At 52.2% G+C, this 21,761-nt stretch overlaps 8 protein-coding genes across 8 annotated transcripts; 4 read left to right on the top strand and 4 right to left on the bottom strand.

Annotated features, from left to right (window-relative positions):
* Positions 1-148: 148 nt before the first annotated feature.
* On the bottom strand, positions 149-2,802 carry AUEXF2481DRAFT_29824 (uncharacterized protein; the record flags this gene model as incomplete). The annotated part of the gene is made up of 2 exons (XM_013488007.1): positions 149-2,539; positions 2,593-2,802. The coding sequence occupies 2 exons, from the start codon at positions 2,800-2,802 to the stop codon at positions 149-151; spliced, it is 2,601 nt and encodes an 866-aa protein (XP_013343461.1).
* A 486-nt stretch (positions 2,803-3,288) lies between these two features.
* Positions 3,289-4,700, bottom strand: AUEXF2481DRAFT_5346 (uncharacterized protein; the record flags this gene model as incomplete). The annotated part of the gene is made up of 3 exons (XM_013487957.1): positions 3,289-4,107; positions 4,163-4,618; positions 4,668-4,700. 3 exons carry the CDS (start codon positions 4,698-4,700, stop codon positions 3,289-3,291), a joined length of 1,308 nt encoding a protein of 435 aa, XP_013343411.1.
* A 181-nt stretch (positions 4,701-4,881) lies between these two features.
* Positions 4,882-5,814, top strand: AUEXF2481DRAFT_5345 (uncharacterized protein; the record flags this gene model as incomplete). The annotated part of the gene is made up of 1 exon (XM_013487956.1): positions 4,882-5,814. The coding sequence occupies one exon, from the start codon at positions 4,882-4,884 to the stop codon at positions 5,812-5,814; it is 933 nt and encodes a 310-aa protein (XP_013343410.1).
* A 783-nt stretch (positions 5,815-6,597) lies between these two features.
* AUEXF2481DRAFT_40368 (uncharacterized protein) lies at positions 6,598-7,737 on the top strand. Its single transcript, XM_013488082.1, has 2 exons — positions 6,598-6,741; positions 6,843-7,737. Exons 1-2 carry the CDS (start codon positions 6,702-6,704, stop codon positions 7,352-7,354), a joined length of 552 nt encoding a protein of 183 aa, XP_013343536.1. The 5' UTR covers positions 6,598-6,701; the 3' UTR covers positions 7,355-7,737.
* Positions 7,738-7,868: 131 nt separating this feature from the next.
* On the top strand, positions 7,869-10,725 carry AUEXF2481DRAFT_40367 (uncharacterized protein). The gene is made up of 4 exons (XM_013488081.1): positions 7,869-8,037; positions 8,105-8,144; positions 8,203-10,086; positions 10,145-10,725. The coding sequence occupies exons 1-4, from the start codon at positions 8,033-8,035 to the stop codon at positions 10,433-10,435; spliced, it is 2,220 nt and encodes a 739-aa protein (XP_013343535.1). The 5' UTR covers positions 7,869-8,032; the 3' UTR covers positions 10,436-10,725.
* Positions 10,726-10,780: 55 nt separating this feature from the next.
* Positions 10,781-11,906, bottom strand: AUEXF2481DRAFT_234920 (uncharacterized protein). The gene has a single exon (XM_013488224.1). It carries the CDS (start codon positions 11,834-11,836, stop codon positions 10,976-10,978), a length of 861 nt encoding a protein of 286 aa, XP_013343678.1. The 5' UTR covers positions 11,837-11,906; the 3' UTR covers positions 10,781-10,975.
* Positions 11,907-12,795: 889 nt separating this feature from the next.
* On the bottom strand, positions 12,796-18,883 carry AUEXF2481DRAFT_5341 (uncharacterized protein; the record flags this gene model as incomplete). Its single annotated transcript, XM_013487955.1, has 3 exons — positions 12,796-14,260; positions 14,309-14,672; positions 14,722-18,883. The coding sequence occupies 3 exons, from the start codon at positions 18,881-18,883 to the stop codon at positions 12,796-12,798; spliced, it is 5,991 nt and encodes a 1,996-aa protein (XP_013343409.1).
* Positions 18,884-19,948: 1,065 nt separating this feature from the next.
* AUEXF2481DRAFT_40365 (uncharacterized protein) lies at positions 19,949-21,731 on the top strand. The gene is made up of 3 exons (XM_013488080.1): positions 19,949-20,081; positions 20,137-20,360; positions 20,419-21,731. The coding sequence occupies exons 1-3, from the start codon at positions 19,958-19,960 to the stop codon at positions 21,523-21,525; spliced, it is 1,455 nt and encodes a 484-aa protein (XP_013343534.1). The 5' UTR covers positions 19,949-19,957; the 3' UTR covers positions 21,526-21,731.
* Positions 21,732-21,761: the final 30 nt, after the last annotated feature.

Here is a 21,761-nt window from a genome sequence, read left to right as displayed (position 1 = left end):
CGTGTGGTCAAATCTGAAAGGGTCCCCGGTGTTTAGACGAATATGTCGTCTTGAAAAGCAACTGAATCAATTGGCTACGTTGTCCTTGCGACCCTTGACTCCCACACCAATGCTCTGCGATCACTATTTTAGCCTTCCATCCACGTGTTTATACGCCGGCAGCAACGTCGCTACCACCACCAACACCTTCAACCTTGATCAAGAACTCTCTGACTCTGCCCGCCTCCTCTCTTCCCAATGCCCCCTTTTCTGACTCAACAGCCGCCAGAAGCGCACTTAACTGATCTTCAACCTTGTCTTCTGCAACACCCGTACATAAAGACACGACTTTACGGTACAAATATTCGAGCTGGGTAGAGCGAGACTTGAGCTGGGTCGACTTTTGCTGCAGGCGATCATTGTTTGACTCGTAGACCTTTTTCAGGACACGCAACTCGGATATTGAGGGCGTGTTGTTGAGTATCTGCTGTTGGAGTGAAGACGAAAGCTGTTGCGCGACTTGAGTTGGATCTGCAATATCAGAGGGCAGTCTTTCGGCAACGGCAAGCACAGTGGAGACAGAGTTGTCTGCATCTCCCACCACTGAACTTGTCTTTGTCACTTTTCTGCCGTTGCGGTGGCGTTCTTCTAAGATGCGTTTCAGGTTAGCGATCTTGGACTGGCCTTCACTGCGAGATTTGGCGCGGCGCTGGAGAGTTGCTAATTGGTCGCTCTCAGTCTTTGCGACTGCTGACAGCTCTTGGATCTGAGCATTCAGCTTGTCGATCTGAGTAGTCTTCTCGGCGAGCAGTTGTTTGTGCTGGGCGAGGTTTGCAGTAAGCATGCTAGTGAGTGACGCAATAACGTCTTGGTTCTGCTCCTCAATGATGTTCGTGTTGGAGACAGGTGTTGTTTCCTTCTCGTTTGCACCTTCTGTGGTTGTGTTCTGTGATGGTGGGCGGGTCGACGCTTGTTGTGCTTGTGAGAAGATGGGGTCAATGTTCGAGGTATTGTTGAAGCCAGCGTCCGCTTGTCCGTTCTCGTCCTCTACACCTACACCAAAGTCGCGAGCTGTGATGCCTTTTTGATTGGGAATAGTGGGGTCAGCTTTGACTTCCAGGAGCTGCTGGATGATGCCTCTATTGCCAATTCTGGCGGCTAAGTTGAGGGCGGTGTTGCCTGCCTTATCCCGCGCATTTACTATATGCGTCAGGAAGCGCATCAGGTTGATTCGCTCTTTTCCTGTCTGTCCGGGCGTTGCAGAGCCATTCTCCACGGGAGCAGGTTTTGACACGCTACGGACCAGAAATTCTAGCAAAGCCTCGAGATAATACTTGCTACTGGGTGCTCGGCCTTTAATTCCGCAGGACACTGCGATATGGTGGAGAATTGTGCGGGCTTGAGAGTCTCTCACTTCAATCAAAGGACTGAGAAGCTCCAGTACGTCAGGGAAAGAGGAGTGTTCGCAACAATTGTTCACCAATACTGCCGAGATCAGGGCACTCTGTCCGGCAGCATTGCCACGAAATATGTTTGCACCTTTCTGAATGAGCAAGCGGAGCAACGGCAGTCTCGACAGTGTTGCAGCCCAGTGTAGCGCAGTGTTCGCTGAAGGATCCAGAGGTATGTCTAGATCTTGTGGTGACAAGGAAAGGAGTGCTGGATGTGAAGCAAAGTCTTGCCTCGATGACTCGGCAAAGAGGTCGAGGAGAAGTTGGCGCTTGTTCTCTTCGTCTACACCCATAGGTGCTGGTAAGGGAGGAAGTGTGACCGGCTCGTCTGAACCATTCACGTTCTCTTCTAGATATTGCTGGGTGCTTTGGACGAAGGATTCCCCAGGTTCTGTGGGATCAAGTGACATGATTGACGCGTCTACAGGTATGTCGTCGTTTGGTCGCATGCGTTTTCTAGGAGGTTCCTGACCACCTGGTGCCTGTCGCCACGCGGGATTTTGTGTGTTGTAGCCGGAGTCGGGCATCTGGTTGTTGTGGTAATTGGCATCAGCCACGATGCTGTGAGAGGCATTTTGTTGCTGCTGTTGGGAAGAGCGTCTCATGTGGCTCGGACGTGCGGGTGAATTGAGACGAGCGGCCTTGTTCAAAGCAGCGAGAGCGACAGAGGACATGGGGGAGATGTTCTGGAAGAAGGTGTTTGAGGCGGTGGGAGCGTTTCTATCCTGTGCACCGGCGGCGTAGAATCTCTTTCGATTGGCAGCCATGGCTTGTTCCTTGGTTGGAGTCTCTGTCGTCTGACCGGCACCGGAGCCATCGAGGTCGTGCTCCAACAAGGGAAGCAAGAGATCCTCGACGCCGTACTGGCGGCAGAACTCACGACCTCTGCGGTAGGCGATCCAGGTGCCTTGGTATTTGCCGTATCCACCTTGGACTTTCTCGTGCTCGCCAGGTAGAATCTCCTTTTCAAGAACCTTTGTGCGTTTTCCCTTGTCAACACCGGCAACCTTGAGGATCTGTGTAGCGTTGAGCCAGCCATCTGCGCGTCGTCGCATGCAAGCAATGCTGTTCACCTCCATTTCGTAGACTTGGACTCCAGAGTATACGGCCTAACTTTACAGTCAGTGCGTGTTACGCGATAAGCATGAAATGGATTGCGAACCGTGTATATGGTGGGCTTCTCGAACGTGGGACGCATGCTTTGCTGAGGAGCAGGTGCTGATGCTCCTTGGCCGTAGCCGGCATCTTGTAGGGCTTTGAATGTCTGAGCCATGCCTGGCGATTGAGCGACGGCGTATTGAGCTGTCTGGGAGCCATAGGGCATCGAGTAATGACCTTGGTCTTGCGGCGTCCGATTCGTGTGATGCGTCATTCTGGCTGGATCTTTGTGTAGATGACTATGTATAAGATGATGAGACACCTACGGGCAGTCTATACGCAGATCAGGGTGTGTAGAGATGGCAGCCAAAAGCATCACCACCCAAGTCTAAAGTGCTCAGCGATATGTCGCGAGTTGCTTTCGAAAGACGTGGAGCGCGTTTGTCTGGTCCGTGCGCAATGGGGTCCATAACGCGTTCTCGCTATTGGCTTACGCTCCGATTGCACTATCAAGGCGTATTCAATCGCTGGTCCGCACTCGTCTTTCGTATCGAGTGCTGACCTGCATAATCTCAGGGGGGAGCTTCGACTTTTCGAGACAGCATGTTGAACCTCAGCGTAGAAGAAGGTCATGGGCCAATTGGCTGTTCACATTTGGGCGCTCTCCCATTCCGTTTACTATAGTACATAGATGTGCATATAACGCCGACCCAATCGATTCTGAACATGTACAAGCTGAAAGACACCACATGCAACTCCTCTAACGTCTGCGGAGGTACCAGTTGAACGCTAGAGCCATTGTCTCGTTGGCAAACGGCGTGGGCACTTCTGCCAATCCAGGTCTAGCTACCGGGTGACGGAGGTAGACAGCACTGCAGATCTTCTGGTTGACCTCCAAGTACCGCGGGATGAATGCAAATGCGCTCATGAACTCACGCGGCCTCCATGGTGTGGCATAGGGCTTTGATGCATCAATCGGGTTCTCGTTGGCACGCGCAAGGGCGGCGTGTAGTAGTTCGGCATCCTTGCGAGCACGGAAAGCGTCTTCTTTCTTGGCTTGCTTTTGTTGCTGGTCTGGCAGGGCTGCTTCAGCAGGTGCACCTTCGGCGGGCAGTTTGGCAGCGATGGCGTTCAAAGTCTCCTCCAATGTGTCGATTGTCTCGGTACCAGGCTTAGCAGCACCGGAAGGCCGGAGACGCGACATGGTCTGCTTGACTGACTTGGCGAAGGCGCGGAGATCCTGCTTGCGCTTTCCGGATAAACCTTCCTTGCTATCTCTCGTGATGTCTTGAGCACGGGCGAGCAACGATCTGAGAGCGGCTTTGGGATCCTCGTTGGCCAGATCAATGGTCTTGATGGATTTCTTGGAGGCCTCGTCATTCTTCTTGCTCTCGGAGCCATCTACAAGATCCTCTGCATCTTCATCCACGATCTGTCCGACCTCGTCTGACTCTTCACGGCCTTGTAGTGTGTCGGGGTTGTTCTTATTGTGCTTACGAGCGCCAGTGGCGTAAAGAACGCGCTCGGGTTCTACTGAGAACATGTCGCCAGGGTTGAGGAGATAGCCAGGGTGGTTCATCTGGACATGTCAGCTTTGCGAAACCTCTGAGGTTTTGGGCAGACGGCGAACTAACCTTCTTTCCATTGACCTTGACAAAGCCGTGGACTACGAATTGCCTTGCCTGACGAGCACTACTGGCGAACAAGGCACGCCACACGGCCGTGTCCAGTCTGCGCTCGGTTGGGAAATATGTCATGTGCATGTAAGGCGTCCTTTGCGGTGCTTTCTCTCTGGTTTCCGATCGATCGTCGTCCTTCTTCTTTGAGATGTTGAGACCAGAGCCACGGCCAGCAGCCTGCTCTGAACCGTCTGTACGGGCGAGGAGTTTGTAGTCCATAGGCACAACAGCGGGGAGGCGACGGTCGAACATGCGGGTCCATTTTCCTTCACGGATTTGCTCACCGTGGTAGGCACGGGTGAGCGATTTGGCCAGCCATTTCTGCTGGAAGAAGGTCTTTGAAGCGGCGTAGGGAGTTTGTAGGCGCGAAATGTTATACAAGGTCCATTTTGACCAGTCGGCTCGGACTTTCTGCGCAGAGTTAGCAGGGCAGCGAGGGATGGGAATCAGAGAATCGTACAGGTTTCTTCAAACCGTGAAACCTCTTACGCATGGCGGAAGTGGGCGCAAGGCAATTCTACGTCAGTCAATCGACGGCAATGGCTGGCTTGAAATTCGTCCAGACTCCAGCATGCAGTCGGCAAAGACTTCTGACGCCCGGGTCGGGGCTTTTGGCAGCTTCGGCTCCGCAACTTCCAGCGACTCGCAGCACGCGTCGAAGGACGAGACTCCAAATGCCGCCGCCCTTCACTCGTGGAAAATGCAATGAAGCTCGACACCTGCTGCGCGCCATCCTGCGCGAATCCTCCTATCTCCCTGATGAACAGGCCCGCATATACATAACCACCCACGCCGTCTCCCGCTTCAGAGACTACTCCCGTGGACACAAATCGGACGACCTTGTTACACAAAGACGCCTATTACAGCTCGACAATGCGCGCAAAGCCCTGTCAGAACTTCGCAGAGCAAACCAAGGAGAGCTGAAGCCCTTGCTCAAGGTCCTTCATCTGACCTATGCTCGCACTGGCAAAAGACGCCACGACCTCCTTCGCGACTTTCAGTACAAGCCACCGGCCGGTGCGCCCGCCGAACCACTCCCGCTGCCGCAGTTGACTCCTCAGCATGTCGCGCTGCTCGAGTCCCAGACATCCGCTTCTCCTCCCACCACTGTCCGTCCTCTGCTCCGATCATGGGCCCTGAAGATACCCGAAACCAACAGCTGGGAAAGGCCCATGCCCAAGAAGCGTATCGCAAACATCACCCAGCAATGGTATGCCACCGTCCTCGAGCGAACTATTGTGCCTCTACCTGTCGCTGAGTGGGAACGCCTGCGTGATCTTGCTCTAGGCAAAACAAGGTTCAAGGGTCCTACACCGCGCCGTGTCGCCGCTGCTTCACGAGCTAGCCTTCCTTCACCACTGGAAGTAGCCTTGGGTCTTGTCCGGCTAAATTCGCCTGACGTCGTCCTCGGAAACGCTGCGAACACACTTCATGCTCGTAAACTCACTGCTCGCTCCATGATGAGATGTTGGGCTACCGTGTTCGCACAGTGTCCAGTCATGGCATGGCATGAGAAGTCTCAGAAGTGGTCAATACAGTGGGGCTGCCATGTTCTGGACAAGGCGGACATTTCTAGAGCTACCGAAACTCCTCTGGACAAGAGCTGATGTATTCTGTACATGTCCGTAATGCTCCATGTAGCTCACCTTGTCAAATCTCCGCAGTAATTGCCAGGGACGAAATTCTAGTTCCAACGGCATGGGCCATGACGAGCTTACATAGCGTGTAAGTTTTGCTTTTCCTTCTTCTTACCACACGCAAACACCATTGTATGATGAACAGATCTTACGAATACTTATCTACATTGTCTGAATAACCTTGACGATAAATACATCTCTGACAACCTGACTCATTGGTCTTTCCATTCATTTTTCGTCCTCCCCAGACTTCCTATCGAGAACTTGGTTGCTGACCAGCCCACGATAGATTCAATCCGCTCAGTTGATGCTATCAGTTGAGGACAGCTCCCCACGAAACCTGTAGGAGAATGTTTTCGATCTTGGCCACCAACGCACTGCAGTAACACCGAGCTGCATATGTAAAGCTCTGATGCAGTGTCTGTATGTTGTCAAGTGTTGATAAGGTGCACTGTTCTATGTTAGATGGAGATGCGCTCGTAAGGTCACAGAGCTCTCACCATCCTACGTGCTCAAGTCGATCTATGTATCAATTATCCAATGATTCCGGTCAGTCCACAACGTCATCGTCTGAGCGTGCCAGCACCGCTCTGCACATGGCGTATGACAGTACACCTGTCATAAAAGCTAGGTATCCAATTATACTTTGCAGTTAAAAGAGCTGCCACGATCGTCATTGCCAAGAAACCCGGGGTGATGGTAGATTTCTAGGTCCACATGTCATGGACAGGGCGTTCTGTCTCTTTACTCGAAGACCAATTGACCTAAATTATCTTCATCATTCCACTGCTCCATATCTCTCTTAGTCTCTCCTAGTTCATCGTGGTTGTCTTCGGAAAATCAATTGAGTCTTTACTATGTCCAACCAACCTACTATCAGTCATGCAACTCGCGAAGGTAAGTCCGGGGATGATTTCTGAGATATCCGAGCCACTATTCAGGCCAATGCTTTGCCATACTTATACATTACGCCCCTTCTGTATGCTAACGTTGGACAGATACACCTCATATCCTAAGTTTGATCCGTGCTCTCGCCGACTACGAGAAGGCCCTATCATCATGCCATGCGACAGAAGAGTCTCTGGCATCCACTTTGTGCTTTGCTCCTGCCCGAGGCGAACCTCCATCTGGCCCTGGTTATGCCAAGGTACTATTGATCCGTACACCCAGCGATGAAGTGGCTGGTATGGGACTATACTTCAACAACTATTCTACCTGGTGGGCAGCACCTGGAGTCTACCTTGAAGACCTCTTTGTGCTTCCTGAACATCGCAACAAGGGATATGGGAAACTACTCATCGGAGCTTTGGCAAAGGAAGTGAAGAGAATTGGTGGTAAGAGACTCGAATGGTGCTGCTTGAAGTGGAACAAGCCATCATTGGACTTTTACAAGATGCTGGGAGCTGAGCAGATGGAGGATTGGGTCACGTTGAGAGCAGATGGAGAGGCCTTGGACAGACTGGCTGGCTCTGCCGAGAAGGTAGCCAAGGTGCAAGTCGAGAGCAAATAAGGAGATGTAGTTGGTGGTCCGCAATGAATGACGACGCTGGGAACAAACGGCTTCCATCCTCCAGCATAAAACAACAATTAGACTGCCTCAAAGCATAATATTATATGGCCTGCTTACTACGTCCACTGAGAGCGCTGTAAGCTGACTATGTCTCAACACCACTGCGCAACATTCGAGATTACTCTACAAGCACGCAGTCACACCCAGGCCGATTGCAGGAGTGTGGAAATGAGGATTTGTGGTGTTCATGCACCTGTGTCAAAAACACTACACCAGTGCGAATATGCGAGCAAACCATACCACACCTTGCAAGCGATTGACCAGTATATACGACTTGCCACTGGTCCGTACGAAATCAAAATATACCACATGTTGTCGACGTGATTAGACACTGCAAGTGTGATCAGGGTGATGCCCCTGACAAAGAAACATGGCGATGATGCAACGTCACACAAAACAACCGTGCGTCTCGAAACGCCGAGAAGATTCGAAAAAATCGTGTTTTGGGCCCCAACGACGACAGCGCAAGCAAGAGAGCCCCTCTATCCCATCTACAATCTCTCCAGACTATCCAAGCGCCTTTTCTTTGATCGAGATACCCCCCTTGTCGCCATATAGACGACTCTTGTTTGACACGTTCAAAAGTTCTTTCTTATCACTACACACCACACACACATCATGTCGTAAGTTGGACAGTTGGACGCTTTGTCCGCCACATGTGTGAAGCTGCGACTGACCAAATGCGCGCAGTGTCGTCGGTCTCGACTTTGGTACTCAAAATGCCGTGATTGTGAGTATCTGTTGTGGTCTGAACACTCTGGAGCAGCTGCTGACAGACTTCACAATAGGCTGTCGCCAGAAACCGTGGTGTCGACGTTATCGCAAACGAAGTCTCAAACCGCGCAACTCCCGCACTGGTCGGTTTCGGACCCAAGTCTCGCTACCTCGGAGAGACTGCAAAGACACAGGAGGTCTCCAACCTCAAGAATACCGTCGGATCCCTCACCCGTCTCGCTGGCCGATCGCTAAAGGACCCCGATGTCGCCATTGAGCAAGAACACGTCTCGTGCAAGTTGGTCGACGTTGACGGCCAGGTCGGCGCAGAGGTCTCATATCAGGGCAAGAAGGAGCAGTTCACCGCCACCCAGTTGACCGCCATGTTCCTCACAAGGGCCAAGCAGACTGCTTCCGCCGAGCTTAAGCTTCCCGTCAACGACATGGTCATCGCCGTGCCCGCCTGGTACACCGACGCACAAAGAAGAGCAATCATCGATGCTGCCGAGATCTCCGGCCTCAAGATTCTGCGTTTGATCAACGAAACCACCGCTACCGCTCTCGGCTGGGGTATCACCAAGACCGACCTGCCCGGTCCCGAGGAGAAGCCCAAGAGAGTCGCCTTTGTCGACATTGGTCACAGCAACTACACCGTCTCCATTGTCGAATACCGCAAGGGAGAGCTCAAGGTCATCTCGACCGCCTACGACCGTCACTTCGGTGGCCGCAACTTCGACAAGGCCATCGTCGACCACTTTGCCGCCGAGTTCAAGGAGAAGTTCAAGGTTGACATCAACGAGAACCCCAAGGCCAAGCTCCGTGTCGTCGCCGCCTGCGAAAAGCTGAAGAAGGTCCTGTCCGCCAACGCTGGTGCCCCCATCAACATCGAGTCGTTGATGAACGATGTCGATGTCCGTGGTTTCCTCAAGAGAGAGGAGCTCGAGGAGATCATGAAGCCCCTCCTTGCCCGCAGCACTGCTCCTCTCGAGCAGGCTCTCGCCGAGGCCAAGCTGACTGTCGAAGACATTGACACCATCGAGCTTGTCGGTGGCTGCACCCGTGTCCCTGCCCTCAAGGCTTCCATCCAGGAGTTCTTCGGCAAGACCCTGTCCTTCACCCTCAACGCCGACGAGGCCATTGCCCGTGGTTGCGCTTTCGCCTGCGCCATCCTCTCCCCCGTTTTCCGTGTCCGCGACTTCTCCATCCACGACATCTGCAACTACCCCATCGAATTCACCTGGGAGAAGAGCGCAGAGATCCCCGACGAGGACACCTCGCTCACCGTCTTCAACCGCGGCAACGTCATGCCTTCCACCAAGATCCTCACCTTCTACAGAAAGCAGGCCTTCGACCTTGAGGCCAAGTACGCCAAGCCCGAGATGCTTCCCGGTAAGATGAACCCTTGGATCGGCAGATTCAGTGTCAAGGGCGTCAAGGCCGACGAGAAGGACGACTTCATGATCTGCAAGCTCAAGGCCAGATTGAACCTCAACGGTATCCTGAACGTCGAGTCTGGATACTACGTCGAGGACATGGAGGTTGAGGAGCCCATCGAGGGCGAAGATGTGAGTTTTGAACAACGAGAGACTTGGCAATTCCGATCCGAACAGGAGAGAGAAAGCAAGCGACCTAAAGTAACGGCCAGTGCTGACATCAACCTACAGGCTATGGACACTGACAAGGAGCCCAAGACCCGTAAGGTCAAGAAGCAGGTCAAGAAGGGTGACCTTCCCCTGTCCTCTGGCACCGCCTCTCTCGACATCCAGGCCATTGCCAACCTTTCCGAGAAGGAGCACAGCATGATCATGGAGGACAAGCTTGTTGCCGACACCGAGGACAAGAAGAACGAGCTTGAGGCTTATATCTACGAAATGCGCGCAAAGATTGACGAGGAGTACGCCGAGTTCTCCAACGACGAGGAGAAGAGCAAGCTGAAGGAGAAGCTTGAGACCAGCGAGGTAAGCAACGCATGCTCAGACTCACCCATCATAGACTGTATACTAATGCACATCTCAGGACTGGCTCTACGAGGACGGCGAAGACGCCACCAAGGCTGTCTACCAATCCAAGATTGACGAGATCCGCGCCATCGGTGGCCCCATCGCCCAGCGCTACCTCGACAAGTTCGAAGAGGAGCGTCAAGCCGCCCTCAAGGTCCAAGAAGAGGCCGCCGCAAAGAAGCGCGCCGAGCAAGAGGCCATCCAGCAAGCCCAGCAAGAGCAGCAGGCCGCCGCCGCTGCCGCAGCTAAGATGGCCGCCCAGCGCGAGCAGCAGGAGAAGAAGGATGCCGAGATGCAAGACGCATAGAGTGACAAACACACTTCCGCTATAATGCCTTACCCGCCTTCCTCGACCTCTTCGAATAGTCTGAAAAGAAGACTGCCAGAGACGTTTGGACGCGAGGATTCAAATGAAACCCAAAAACATTAGACCCCCATCATCGCCTCCATGTCCCGCTACTTGCATCTCTCTCTTTTTCTCTCTTTCTTTTTCTGTTACTCTCTTTCTTGCATCTCTGATGAGAATGACTGGGTCAACTGAGGCGTGAGCATGGGGTTCTTTGGTAGCACATGATGAAAGAAGATAGATATGACAACGTAATGCAATGAGCGTTTACAATTCAACGTGTATTAGGAGAATTGCACCTCTTCGTGTGTGCAATACCGTCGCACTTGTAGCCGATTCAAGGCACAAGTTGACTTCACGACGCATCTCGATGACACCACTGCAAGCATAGAAATAATTGTGCCTTGATTCAGCTATCTATTTGATACAGCAATGTATGAATGAGTCGCGAGTGGCAATCCTTGCTCTACATCAACTTCGTGCGTCGAAGTTGATCTACCATCAATTCTCGTCCTCGTCGCCACACATGCCCGAATAGTCGATGGCCTTGGTCTTACGACCAGCTCTCGTCTTCACAGGCGTGCCGCTCTTGATAGCCTGCTTCTTTGCCTCCACCAGGTCCATTGACTTGAAGATCTCCTCTCTGAGCTCCTTATAGAATTCGTCGTAAGCACACTCCTTCTGAACACAGACTGTGAGCTGCTTATTGCAGAAGGAGCCGTGTTGATCACAAAATCCGCGGACCGCGCCTGGCATTGAGATGATGCTCATGACATCCTCGCGACTTCTGCCTCCTTCAGTGCACCAGGCCTGAACCAACGGTAGCAAGGCATTTGGCCACAAGAATGCTGTGTTGTAGTAGGGGTGGTACAGAGAGCTGAAGAGCTTCAGCTCAGAAAGAGACACGGCGGGGGACAGCAGTTGGTAAGCCTTTCTCATCGTGGTTCGGAACTGTTTCTGCACGTGGACAGCAACTAACGATTGGATGCGTTCCGGACCAATGTGCTCCAGGAACTTCTGCATCATTGTGCTATCAGAGAAGTCGAAAGTGTGGCGACTGAACAGATAGGGTATCGACTCCACGTTGATTTGCTTGTTGACGCGCATCAGACTGCTGCTATAGTGCTGCTGGACTCTCGGAGCGCCGTCATCTCGGAGCCACAGGGTGTTGATGACTCCGGAGTTCTTGCCATAGATGTAGAGCTTGTGTCCGGGACGTTCTAGGACGAGAGAGTAGATCATGTTGCGAATCTCAGCAGGGAGTCTCAGGAAGGGGAAGACCTCGTGCTCGTCAGGCTCTGGCTGCAGCACAAGAACGTGGCGTCCAGCGTACGGGCCAGATGTCATCAGAACAGGCTCCATGGAGAACGGCTTCTTCGAAGTGAGCTCAATCGTTTGGGTGAAAATCTTCTTCTTGTCGCGCTGTTACATGATACTGTCAGAAGGAGTTGTGACATCTGACAGGTGACCGGCTAAGAGCTTACGGTTGCGATTGTGCCATCGTCGATGGTACACCTGATCTTGCGGACTATGCGATCGAGCTTAGACGTCAACACAGCGGTGAAGGGCTCATTCTGATCGGATTCGTCATCAGAAGACTCGGGTACGGGCGAGAGCGAAGGCGAAGGCTCGCGCTTAAGCTCGCGTTTGATGGCCTTCTTCTCTGGCTTGATCGACTTTATGGACTTCGACACGATGGCCTTGGTTTTCTGCTACTGTTAGCGCGCAACATTCCACAAGACAAAGAGACGCATCGTGTATACCTTGGGCGTAGCAGCAGCAGCAGCAGCAGCAGCTGAGCTACGTGTCGAACGTGACATAGCGACAGCTCTCAGTCGGCCAGTCTACCAAAAGCCGAAGTTGTGTGATGTTCAGGACGAGAGGTAGAACGACGCACGAAGACCAGAAGGGGGATTCGAGGCGCGCATTGTGAAGATGAGACAGGTTGGAGCCTGATGACCAACGCGCCTTCCTTCAGTGTCAAAGTGAAGATGTGGAGAGATTTAGTGATGAGAGTCAGAGCTTGCTCGAGGCAAGTCGCGCTTGCTCCAATGTGTCACTTACGTCTTGCGAGATATTGCTTACGATAACATACATCCAAATCGACTGTCCGCATGGCATCACAAATTTTGATTCACTTCCTGGTCAAGGGAATGACCTGATGTGCGAAGTCTCTTGATTCGCAAGTCTACTTTTGATCTCTCTGATTACTCCCTGTCGAGCATGTCTATCACGACAAGCCGGCGCTAACCCCCTCAACAACGCCAAGTATCAATACATAACCTACAAGCCGCAACAACGACTGCACCAAAACATTATCCCTAACGACTACCTCTGCTTGAGCGACGACCATTGAACGTGACAGGCCTTGTCGGGCTGGCCAGTCCCATCGCCTTGCTACTATGAGCGAGGGTCTTCACGCCAAACTTGATCTCGGTGACGCGGGACCAAAGACCTTGCACAGCCCGCTGGAGTTCAGGGCCCATCTCGCGGTTCATGAGACCTACAGCAAGAGGTGTGAATGTAGTGGCGTGACGTTCGAAGTCTTCGGTGTGGAAACAAGTATAGCCCTCAAGGACATCGACTACGACAGGTCGCCAAGTCATGATATTGCGTTGCTGAGTGTCTTCGTCGAGTTCAATGTAAGAGTTCACAATATCGACACAGAGCGGAATGAGTGCCTGCTCTGTCTCCGCACGTGATGCCTTACGCTCTTCTCCTTCATCTGAAAACATGCGCAAAAGAATGCTGACATAGACTGATGCCGAACCAGATTCCTGCTTGAGGAGATTCGGTGGTTGACGCATGAAACCTTCTCTGAATAACTTTGCGCGCAAGTCACGATCCTCGTTGAAGCGTTTGGCAAAGTGGTAAGACTTCTTGAGCAGTGACATCAAGCGCAGCAACAGATGAGATGGGATGGCAGTGTAAACAGAGTCGTTGGAGAACAACTCGCTGACAGTGTCGATCATCAATAACTGTAAGACACACTTCGTGATGATCTGGTTGAAGAAGCGGCGGCGTGCTGCAGTGACAACAACTGGTGCGTTGGGTGTTTGCGAAGTGTTGTTGAAGTCCTCAAGCTCGTTGCTGTCTCCGATCTGTGCCTGCCTTGATGGTGACAGACTTCGATCGGACTGCATGGTGGCTGTGGTATTACCACGAAGACGTCTAGGTGTTCCTCCGTTTGATGCAGGCTCTTCGTTATCCAGAGCCTGCGGGCTCTCAGAAGGCAAGGCCGCCGGGTCTGCGGAAGGAATATCTGTCATGGGGAGTCCATCCAGCGATGCTGGGACAGCCTTGGAACCATTTGAAGCGGTAGAGTCCTTTCGGTATGAAGATGACGTCGCTGCGGAGAACAGGGCTGTCGCTTCAGTGCGTGCGAATAGATCCACGAAGGCGCCGACAATCTTTTCCCAGTGCTCAGGCGTAAACTTGTGTACATTCTGAAGAATCAATTGTTGTAGGCAGTTACTACCAATTCTGGCCAATGTGTCATTTTCCTGGCATATACAAAGTGCCAGAAGGTCCAGGAATCTATCAAGCATGTACTCCAGAGAGTCGAAGAAATGGGTAAATAGACTGATCATGTTGCGAAGTGCCTGGATCATAGTCGTCGAGAGCCACACTGAGAGCTCCTCGTGATTGAGAGCCTTTGACATTTCCGACTTTGATTTGAGCACCATGAAGATGGGGTACAGTAGCTGGCGCCACAGAGTATCCCAGAACTCGCGAGGGAAATCCCCACCATAGCGTGTCAATGTCTCGAAAAGATAATTGAGTGCCCTGATACGTTAGCATTTGCGACTGCAGACACAAACAGAGGGAACACACCTGGATCGGACTTCGAGATCATCCCCGGTCATCAACACATCATGGAACGCGAACAGAACAGGGAACCAGAATTGCTCTTCTTGTGTCTGTCTGGTCGGCTGTTTGGGCATCCCTTCTGCCGTGGGGGCATCCTTGGTAGTGCTCGCTTTGACACTGAGTGGACACTCTGGAGTACGAAGCATCTTCGCCACAGAAGATTTCAGCATTTCAATAGCTTGAAGAGACTTCTTTTGGAATTTGTGGTTCTTGGAGAACTCGGTCAAGCAGACTATGAGGTCAGCAAAGGCGCCCTGGGTGATAACCACAGCAAAACGATCGTTGTAAACCTGTGTGACATTATCGTAAGCAAGGTTGACGATCGATTCTGTGAGATGTTAGCCAAAGTTATGTACACCACGAATGTCGACACTTACCATAAGGCTCGCGAGCAGCAACAGTGAAAACGCCAAACATTGTTTTCCAACCGGAACGAATGTTGTCGCCTCTGGCTTGGATCATCTGAATCAAGCAGCGCAAAACCATATCTTTGACCGGAACTTGTGTGGCGTTGCTGAGAATGTGCTCGAAGGGCTTCAAGAAATCTTTCTGAAACTTGAAACCAGGTAGCTCTTCTATCTCCATGAAACGCATAGACAGCTGCCGCAATGAGTTGAGAGCAAAGTAGACAACATTGGTATTGTTGTGGCAGCCGACTTGGATAAAATGCTCACCCAGAACTTGCCAGATGCTCGTCCACTCAAAACGCACACGGGTCATGTTGTAACCACTAATCTCCACAAGCTTTTGCAGACTGTAAGTTCGGGGAGACTCGCTGTTACCAGAAGACTGAATCTCCTGCCAACTGACTTGAGTCAAGGCCGTAACGAAGTGGACAATGGCCTCCCCAGACAGATTGGCTGTATTGGTGAAAATTCGATCGACGCTGCGGACCATATCGGCAGATCGACTCTCTTCAGCAATATCGGGCTGGTAGACAATACCACTGACAGAGTTCCTGTTGCGGTGGCGAGGAGGGACACCAAGTGACTTGCGGTTGGGGTTATTGGCTGAGGAGTGAGATCTCAGCATATCAGGAACGTCGCCTTCGCTAACACCAGTAGAAATGAGCTGGAATCTATCAAGTTGACTGATACATGTAAGAATGTCTCGCCATGAGTCTTTGAGCAAATTGCCTTCGTTCTGGGCAACATCGAGGACAGCCTTGAGGGCCTCGATATTCTTGGCCTTCATTTCACCTATGTTGTACAGGTTCGTGAAGCGAGTAAGGGAAGCAATGAAGGCTTGTCGAGGATCTGTCAGATCGAACAGACAACAGATACGAATAGCCAGCTTTTGACCCTCCATACAAAGCTTGATTCTTTCGATGTTGTTGGTTTCTTGAGTACCGCCAGAGAGCGCAGTCAGGAATGACATCCAGGTTACTTCGAACATTGGGCCAACATGCTTGAATGAGGATGCAGGGATGTATCTCACAATAGGAGACCTAGCAGCACCACGGCGTTGCGCCTTCATGAGGTTCTTGAAGAGCTGCTCGGTCTTGGTAGCCATCTGATCCGAAGCTTGAGCGTACGCCTCCCTTTGCAGATCACGTCCGAAGTTGGCAACAGCTTGACCGATATTCGCAGCTAAGCTGCCACTATTCTGTGGTAACATGCCTAAATTGGCAGCATTCTCACGTTCTGTGTCGAGGACAATCTCGTTTTTGGCAATTTCTTCGAAGATGACCTTGAGGTAGTCGTCCGGCAGACTCTGACCATCATTGATGCCACGATTGTTCTTGATGAAGTCCTCTGGAGTCATACGAACCTTGACTTGTGCGCTGTGCTGATCGGTGTTGAGCATGACGACTGAATACGCGAGCACATAGGCGGTATCGGCGTTGGCAAACGCATTAGGATTACCTCCCGTGTATCTCTCGGCAAATTTCAGCATCAAGCGATCGATCTTCTGGGCCTCACCGGGCAGACGGAAGCTTTGCAGGAAATTTCGGAGGGCGTCGACGAAGCGTGTCTTTGTAAAGTTCATGCTATCGACAAAGGCATGCATAATGGCAATGTTTTCTGGCTCACCCTCTCCAAGATATTCGCCCAGAGCCTTTTTGTCTAGTCTGTCATTGGTAATGAGGAATTGAGCAATGTCCTGAGGCGAGTCTGAATTGATAAAACCACCAGCTATCAGTACTTTGATGCCCTTCTTAGGCTTGAAGTTGAACTGTTTGATGGCGTTGTTGAGTGCAGTCTTGTGTTGTTTGACTCGCTCAAGCTCAGCAGGATCATCCTCTGCTAATGGTGTGCCAGGCACGGTAGTTGCAGCCTCCGTACTAGGTACTATAGGTGACTGAGAGACTCCGTTCTCGCGAGCGTCGATAGAATCTCTAAAGTCTTCTATAGAGTTGCGCGACTCTGGATTCGAGAATGATGCGACTACGTCGTTCAGACCTTGCTGTGACCAATTGACCATGGAGCGTAATGTCTCGACGAGACATTCAAGAGAGTGCTGCTTCATGATGTACTCAGGAGGGATATCCTGATTCGCTTCGGGCGCACTAGCAATCGTGGAAGTAGACAATGACGGAGGCAAAGTGCTCTGAGCCAGCCATTCGGACATAGCATTGCCATGTTTCGATTGTTGCTCAATATACATGAGTTCCTGCTGTGCTGTAACCTGCACAGGCGAACTGGCTATCCTTGAAAGATGCTCAATAATACGCTGGTAGAAGTTGTCGAGCGCTGCACGATCACAGTCATAATTGAGATAGATCTCGACCAGTGCCCTAGGATCCGATGCAAGCCTGGTCAATACTGTGATGATGCATTGTTTCTGGAAAGCGGGTGCCGTCCTTTTGTCCAAGATCGAGAGGTAGATCTCCTTGAGGAAAACCTCAATCTCCTTTTTGAGAGTGACACGCAAGTAGCGGATCATGAGCCAGAAGATTTCGCAGCTGATCTCGAACACTTTATTTACAGAGCTGGCTCCGTTGCGACTCAGACTCAAGCAGATGTACTGTTTGATGGCTTGTGTGAAGCTTGTTGGGTCGTTGTTTGAGCTGCTGCGAATAGTCGCAAAGGGCGAAGTGAAGACAGCATGGTGGTTGAAAATGATGGTTTGAATGATGTGAAGGGACAGAAGCTTGGAGCGCATACCCTGCGACCTCAGATCGACAGTTTCTTCCACACGAAGCGTTTTTGTGCTGAGCTTGCACATCGCACGGAACACCAGGAAGGCGTCCTTGATGAAAATCTCATCTTCTTCGTCCTCCTCGGTAACGTCAGAACCATCTGGTTGTACAGTGATGGCAGGAACGCCGTCGTTCCCAGAAGTGGTCCGAGCAGGCATCCGAGACTTCTTCAGACGAGTGACCATGGTGGGAGCATTGTCTCCTATCCTGGCGTCGTCAAAACTCTTCTTAGTCTCAAAAGTCTGCAGAGTCATTCTTGTTGTGTCGACATCCTCTTCCTCATCTTCTTGTAGATCGGTGGAAGGCCGTGGTAGATCAGTGTCAACACCATCGGAAAGTGACTCGACGTTCTCTTCAAATCCATTAGCAAGGGAAGGCTTGGATGATTCAGCCCTGGTGGCACGTCCAGCAATTCGTGTCTGCACCCGCTCAAAAACGGTTCCAACCATTTGTGTCAAAGTGCCTTGAGCAATCTGTTGGTTGGAGCTGTTCTTCGACAGTAGAAAAATGTTGTACGTTTGACGAACACTCTTGAGCAGACCTGCGCCATGTACCACAATCTTGTCGTTGAGAATAGCAGCTAACAGCGATTTGATAATCTGCATCTGGACCTCAGCCGGAGTCGCTTCGCCCTGAAAGCAATCGCATATTGTGTCAATGGCGCGTTCAATAAGCGGGACAGGCTGCTGGTTCTCATTGTTGGTGTCTGCAGGCACAGAAAAGTAGGAATAACTAATGAGCTTGCCGATGCAGTCCAAAGCAGTGGTGACGATGGCGACAGTGTTTGCTTCGGTAGCTAACTGCAGGGGAGCAAAAAGAATCTCTGGGTCAGTCCGTGTTGGGTCCCCCTGGCTCTTGATTGTGGACAAGGCACGCTGAGCAGCGTCCGCCAAGGGCTTCCTCTTACGAGCATCCTTCGATGCGGCGATAGTTTCTAGGGCGCTGACGACAAAGACCATAGATGAGCGAGTAGTCGACCGGGAGGTGGCAGTGGTAGATTGCGAGTCGGTGCGCTGGCGGTTTGGCTGAATGAGACGAGGATCGACGGGGTATTGGGGAGGTTCGTTAGGTTGCGGCGTCGTCTCTGGCAAGGGAGTTGCGATGGTAGGAACAGGTGGCTGCTCGTATTGCTCGACGGGTGCCGAAGGTTGTGTTATAGCCTGCACTTCCGGATGTGATGTTTCGATGCTTCCGTCTTCTTGATGCGGTGTGGGATCCGAAGGCTCGTATGTAAGGACTGACAAATCATCTACTGGAGAATCTGGAGCGGTGTCTAAAGGTATGTCCTGTAGTTCCTGGCTCGATTCCACATCGGACTGCGGCAGGCTGTCTTGTTGCCTATCAAGCGCGACACCACGCTCCATGGTATGAGGAGCAGGGGCCTCAGTATCTGCCATGCCTGCTTGTTCAATTAGGTATACAGCAATGCGACATGTGACTAACGACTTCGGCCAAGATTAGGAATCGTCAAGTGTTCTTTTGAAGCAGCTTGTGGAATTAAACTGGACAGCTCTCAATGTAATACGACTATCCGGGGGGTACAGCGCCGGCTGCCACGGCCAATCAAGCCTCCGAGATTCGCCCAGCCGACTATGAATAGGTCCAGCATTCTGTTTGGGCAGTGATAATGAGCCAACTCGAGAACTCTCGATTCTGCATGGGGTGCAATCGACAAGAGACGATAGTTCAGGAACTGCACCTGTCGTAGATTCACACCGAGTTGGATGGATGGTACTGTATGTACAAGGCGTGTTTGTTGAGCTGCTGCAGGTGTACGCGCCGCTCGGAGCATGTCCCCATATGCCAAAGTTTGTCACGTCTCACTTGCTCCCACAGGGACGAAGAGCTATGGGAGAGCTGGAAAGATTCACAGTCACCGACAGGCAAGACATGTGACAGGAGAAAAGCAGCACTTTGTAAGTTTTGGAGATCGATAATTTGGTCACTGAAGCTAAGGGACTTGGTGAGTATCAGTCGCAGAGATGTGACAGACTTCGTCGATCGAAGGGTCCCAATCTTATCAAGCTGGCTGGCGTGCTGATGGTGCCGGCTAGATTGTCCGAACGCACAATCTCACTCCTTTGCACCTTACAACGTAGGTGGTAAGAGCTGAATACGACCAAAAAGAGGGCAACAATCCTCCGGTATAATATAAAGTCGAGAATGGTGATAAATTGCAACAACAGCGCATGCAAGATCAAAAGAAGATTGGCCAAGTGGACTTGATGGTAGGCAAAAGTCGGCATCTTGCACGGACTGGTCCCTTTCTCGGGAGCCAAGACATCGGGACAAGTCGAAGTTGGGAAAATACTCCATGTCCGAGACGGCCTTTGTTGAGAGCTTCAGAAACACCTTCTCCTCGTTCCTCAATCATCTCGACGTTCGTTGTGTCCGGTGGCAGAGTCTCTTGATCCTCTGCATATCTCTCCCTCCTTTTCTCCCTCCAACCAACCCCCCTCACACCACACACAATGTCGGCCGCAGCTCTGCTTGCCCGCGCATCGGGAAGATTGTGTCTGCAATCGCTGAGGGCGAGAGAGTCTGTCGCAACTCCCGCCACGTTCGGCGCTCTCAGCAGATACTATGCCTCCAAGTGTACGTGCTAGCCCTCTATACCACGTCCGCAAACACTGACCCGCTCTCGATGTAGCCTTCCCCCCTCACACTGTCATCACCATGCCCGCCCTGTCACCCACCATGACCGCTGGAAACATTGGTACCTGGCAGAAGAAGGCCGGTGATGCTCTGGCTCCCGGTGACGTCCTGGTCGAGATCGAGACCGACAAGGCTCAGATGGACTTTGAGTTCCAAGAGGAGGGTGTTTTGATCAAGGTCCTCAAGGACTCGGGCGCAAAGGATGTTGCTGTCGGAAACGTAAGAGGACTTCAGCTTCCCGCATACCGCGACACACGCCTTACTGACACTGCCACAGCCCATCGCCGTCATGGCCGAGGAAGGCACCGATGTCTCTGCCTTTGACGACTTCACCGTCGAGGATGCCGGTGGTCAGAAGGAGGCCAAGGAGGGCAGTGGACAGGAGGCCCTTGACGCTTCCGAGCCCCCTTCAAACTCCTCTAGCACTGCTCCTGCTCCCGCTCCCGCCCAGTCAACTCCCGCTCCTCAGCCCGAGGAGTCCGAGTCCTCTGGCGAGCGCCTCCAGACCGCTCTCCAGCGCGCACCCAAGCTCAGCCCCGCTGCTCAGAAGCTCGCCCTCGAGAAGGGTGTCGCCATCAACAAGGTCAAAGGTAGCGGCCCCGGTGGCCGCGTCACCAAGGAGGACATTGAGAAGTTCAAGCCCGCTGCTACCGCCTCCGCTGCCCCCGCTGGTCTCCCCACCTACGAAGACGTCCCCGCCTCGTCCATGCGCAAGACTATTGCCGCTCGCCTGACCCAGTCCATGAACGAGAACCCCCACTACTTTGTCGCCTCGTCCATCTCCGTCAGCAAGCTCATGAAGCTCCGCCAGGCACTCAACTCGGCCGCCGATGCAAAGTACAAGCTCTCGGTCAACGACTTCCTCGTCAAGGCCCTGGCCGCCGCTGCCCGCAAGGTCCCCGCTGCCAATTCCAGCTGGCGTGAGGAGAACGGCAACGTCTTTGTTCGTCAACACAACACCGTTGACGTCTCAGTTGCTGTCGCTACCCCCGTCGGTCTCATGACCCCCATTGTCAAGAACGTCAACGGTACCGGTCTTGAGTCCATCTCTAGCCAGATCAAGGAGCTCGGCAAGCGCGCCCGTGACGGCAAGCTGAAGCCCGAGGAGTACCAGGGCGGTACCATCACTATCTCCAACATGGGCATGAACGCTGCCATTGACAGATTCACTGCTGTCATCAACCCTCCTCAAGCCTGCATTATCGCTGTTGGTGCCGTCAAGAAGGTCGCTGTTCCCTCCGAGAACGAGGACGGCATCGAGTGGGACGAGCAGATCGTCATCACCGGTTCTTTCGACCACAAGGTTGTCGACGGTGCCGTCGGTGGTGAGTTCATGAAGGAGCTCAAGGCCGCCATTGAGAACCCTCTCAGCTTGATGCTGTAAAAGCACTCGTAAAGAGAACTCTGCATTTGTAATCTAGTAGTCATACGGGGATTGATACCAAGCCTCTTCATTTTCCCAGGAAGAAAGTTCACGGCGCAATGATTGGTTCTTATTCTCAAAATTTATCTTCTTTCTCGCCCCTTTTGGCATACTCAACTCATATCATCAATCTATCAACTCACGAAACAATCTTGAATATCCCATCCGCTGACGCTAGCACGCAGTAGAAATCTCGG

The sequence above is a fragment of the Aureobasidium subglaciale genome (assembly GCF_000721755.1).
Source record: "Aureobasidium subglaciale EXF-2481 unplaced genomic scaffold scaffold_11, whole genome shotgun sequence".
In the NCBI taxonomy this organism is placed as follows: domain Eukaryota; kingdom Fungi; phylum Ascomycota; class Dothideomycetes; order Dothideales; family Saccotheciaceae; genus Aureobasidium; species Aureobasidium subglaciale.
Note: the sequence above shows the minus strand (reverse complement) of the source record. Positions and strands in the feature narration are given on the sequence as shown.

Excerpts from the sequence above, each read along its gene's own strand:
- AUEXF2481DRAFT_40368 (XM_013488082.1), top strand. The coding sequence starts at position 6,702 with ATGTCCAACCAACCTACTATCAGTCATGCAACTCGCGAAG. Across the intron at positions 6,742-6,842 it reads CAGTCATGCAACTCGCGAAG|ATACACCTCATATCCTAAGT; the intron begins GTAAGTCCGGGG and ends AACGTTGGACAG.
- AUEXF2481DRAFT_234920 (XM_013488224.1), bottom strand. The coding sequence starts at position 11,836 with ATGGAGCCTGTTCTGATGACATCTGGCCCGTACGCTGGACGCCACGTT.
- AUEXF2481DRAFT_40365 (XM_013488080.1), top strand. The coding sequence starts at position 19,958 with ATGTCGGCCGCAGCTCTGCTTGCCCGCGCATCGGGAAGATTGTGTCTG. Across the intron at positions 20,082-20,136 it reads CAGATACTATGCCTCCAAGT|CCTTCCCCCCTCACACTGTC; the intron begins GTACGTGCTAGC and ends CTCTCGATGTAG. Across the intron at positions 20,361-20,418 it reads AGGATGTTGCTGTCGGAAAC|CCCATCGCCGTCATGGCCGA; the intron begins GTAAGAGGACTT and ends ACACTGCCACAG.
- AUEXF2481DRAFT_40367 (XM_013488081.1), top strand. Across the intron at positions 8,145-8,202 it reads GTACTCAAAATGCCGTGATT|GCTGTCGCCAGAAACCGTGG; the intron begins GTGAGTATCTGT and ends ACTTCACAATAG. Across the intron at positions 10,087-10,144 it reads AGAAGCTTGAGACCAGCGAG|GACTGGCTCTACGAGGACGG; the intron begins GTAAGCAACGCA and ends TGCACATCTCAG.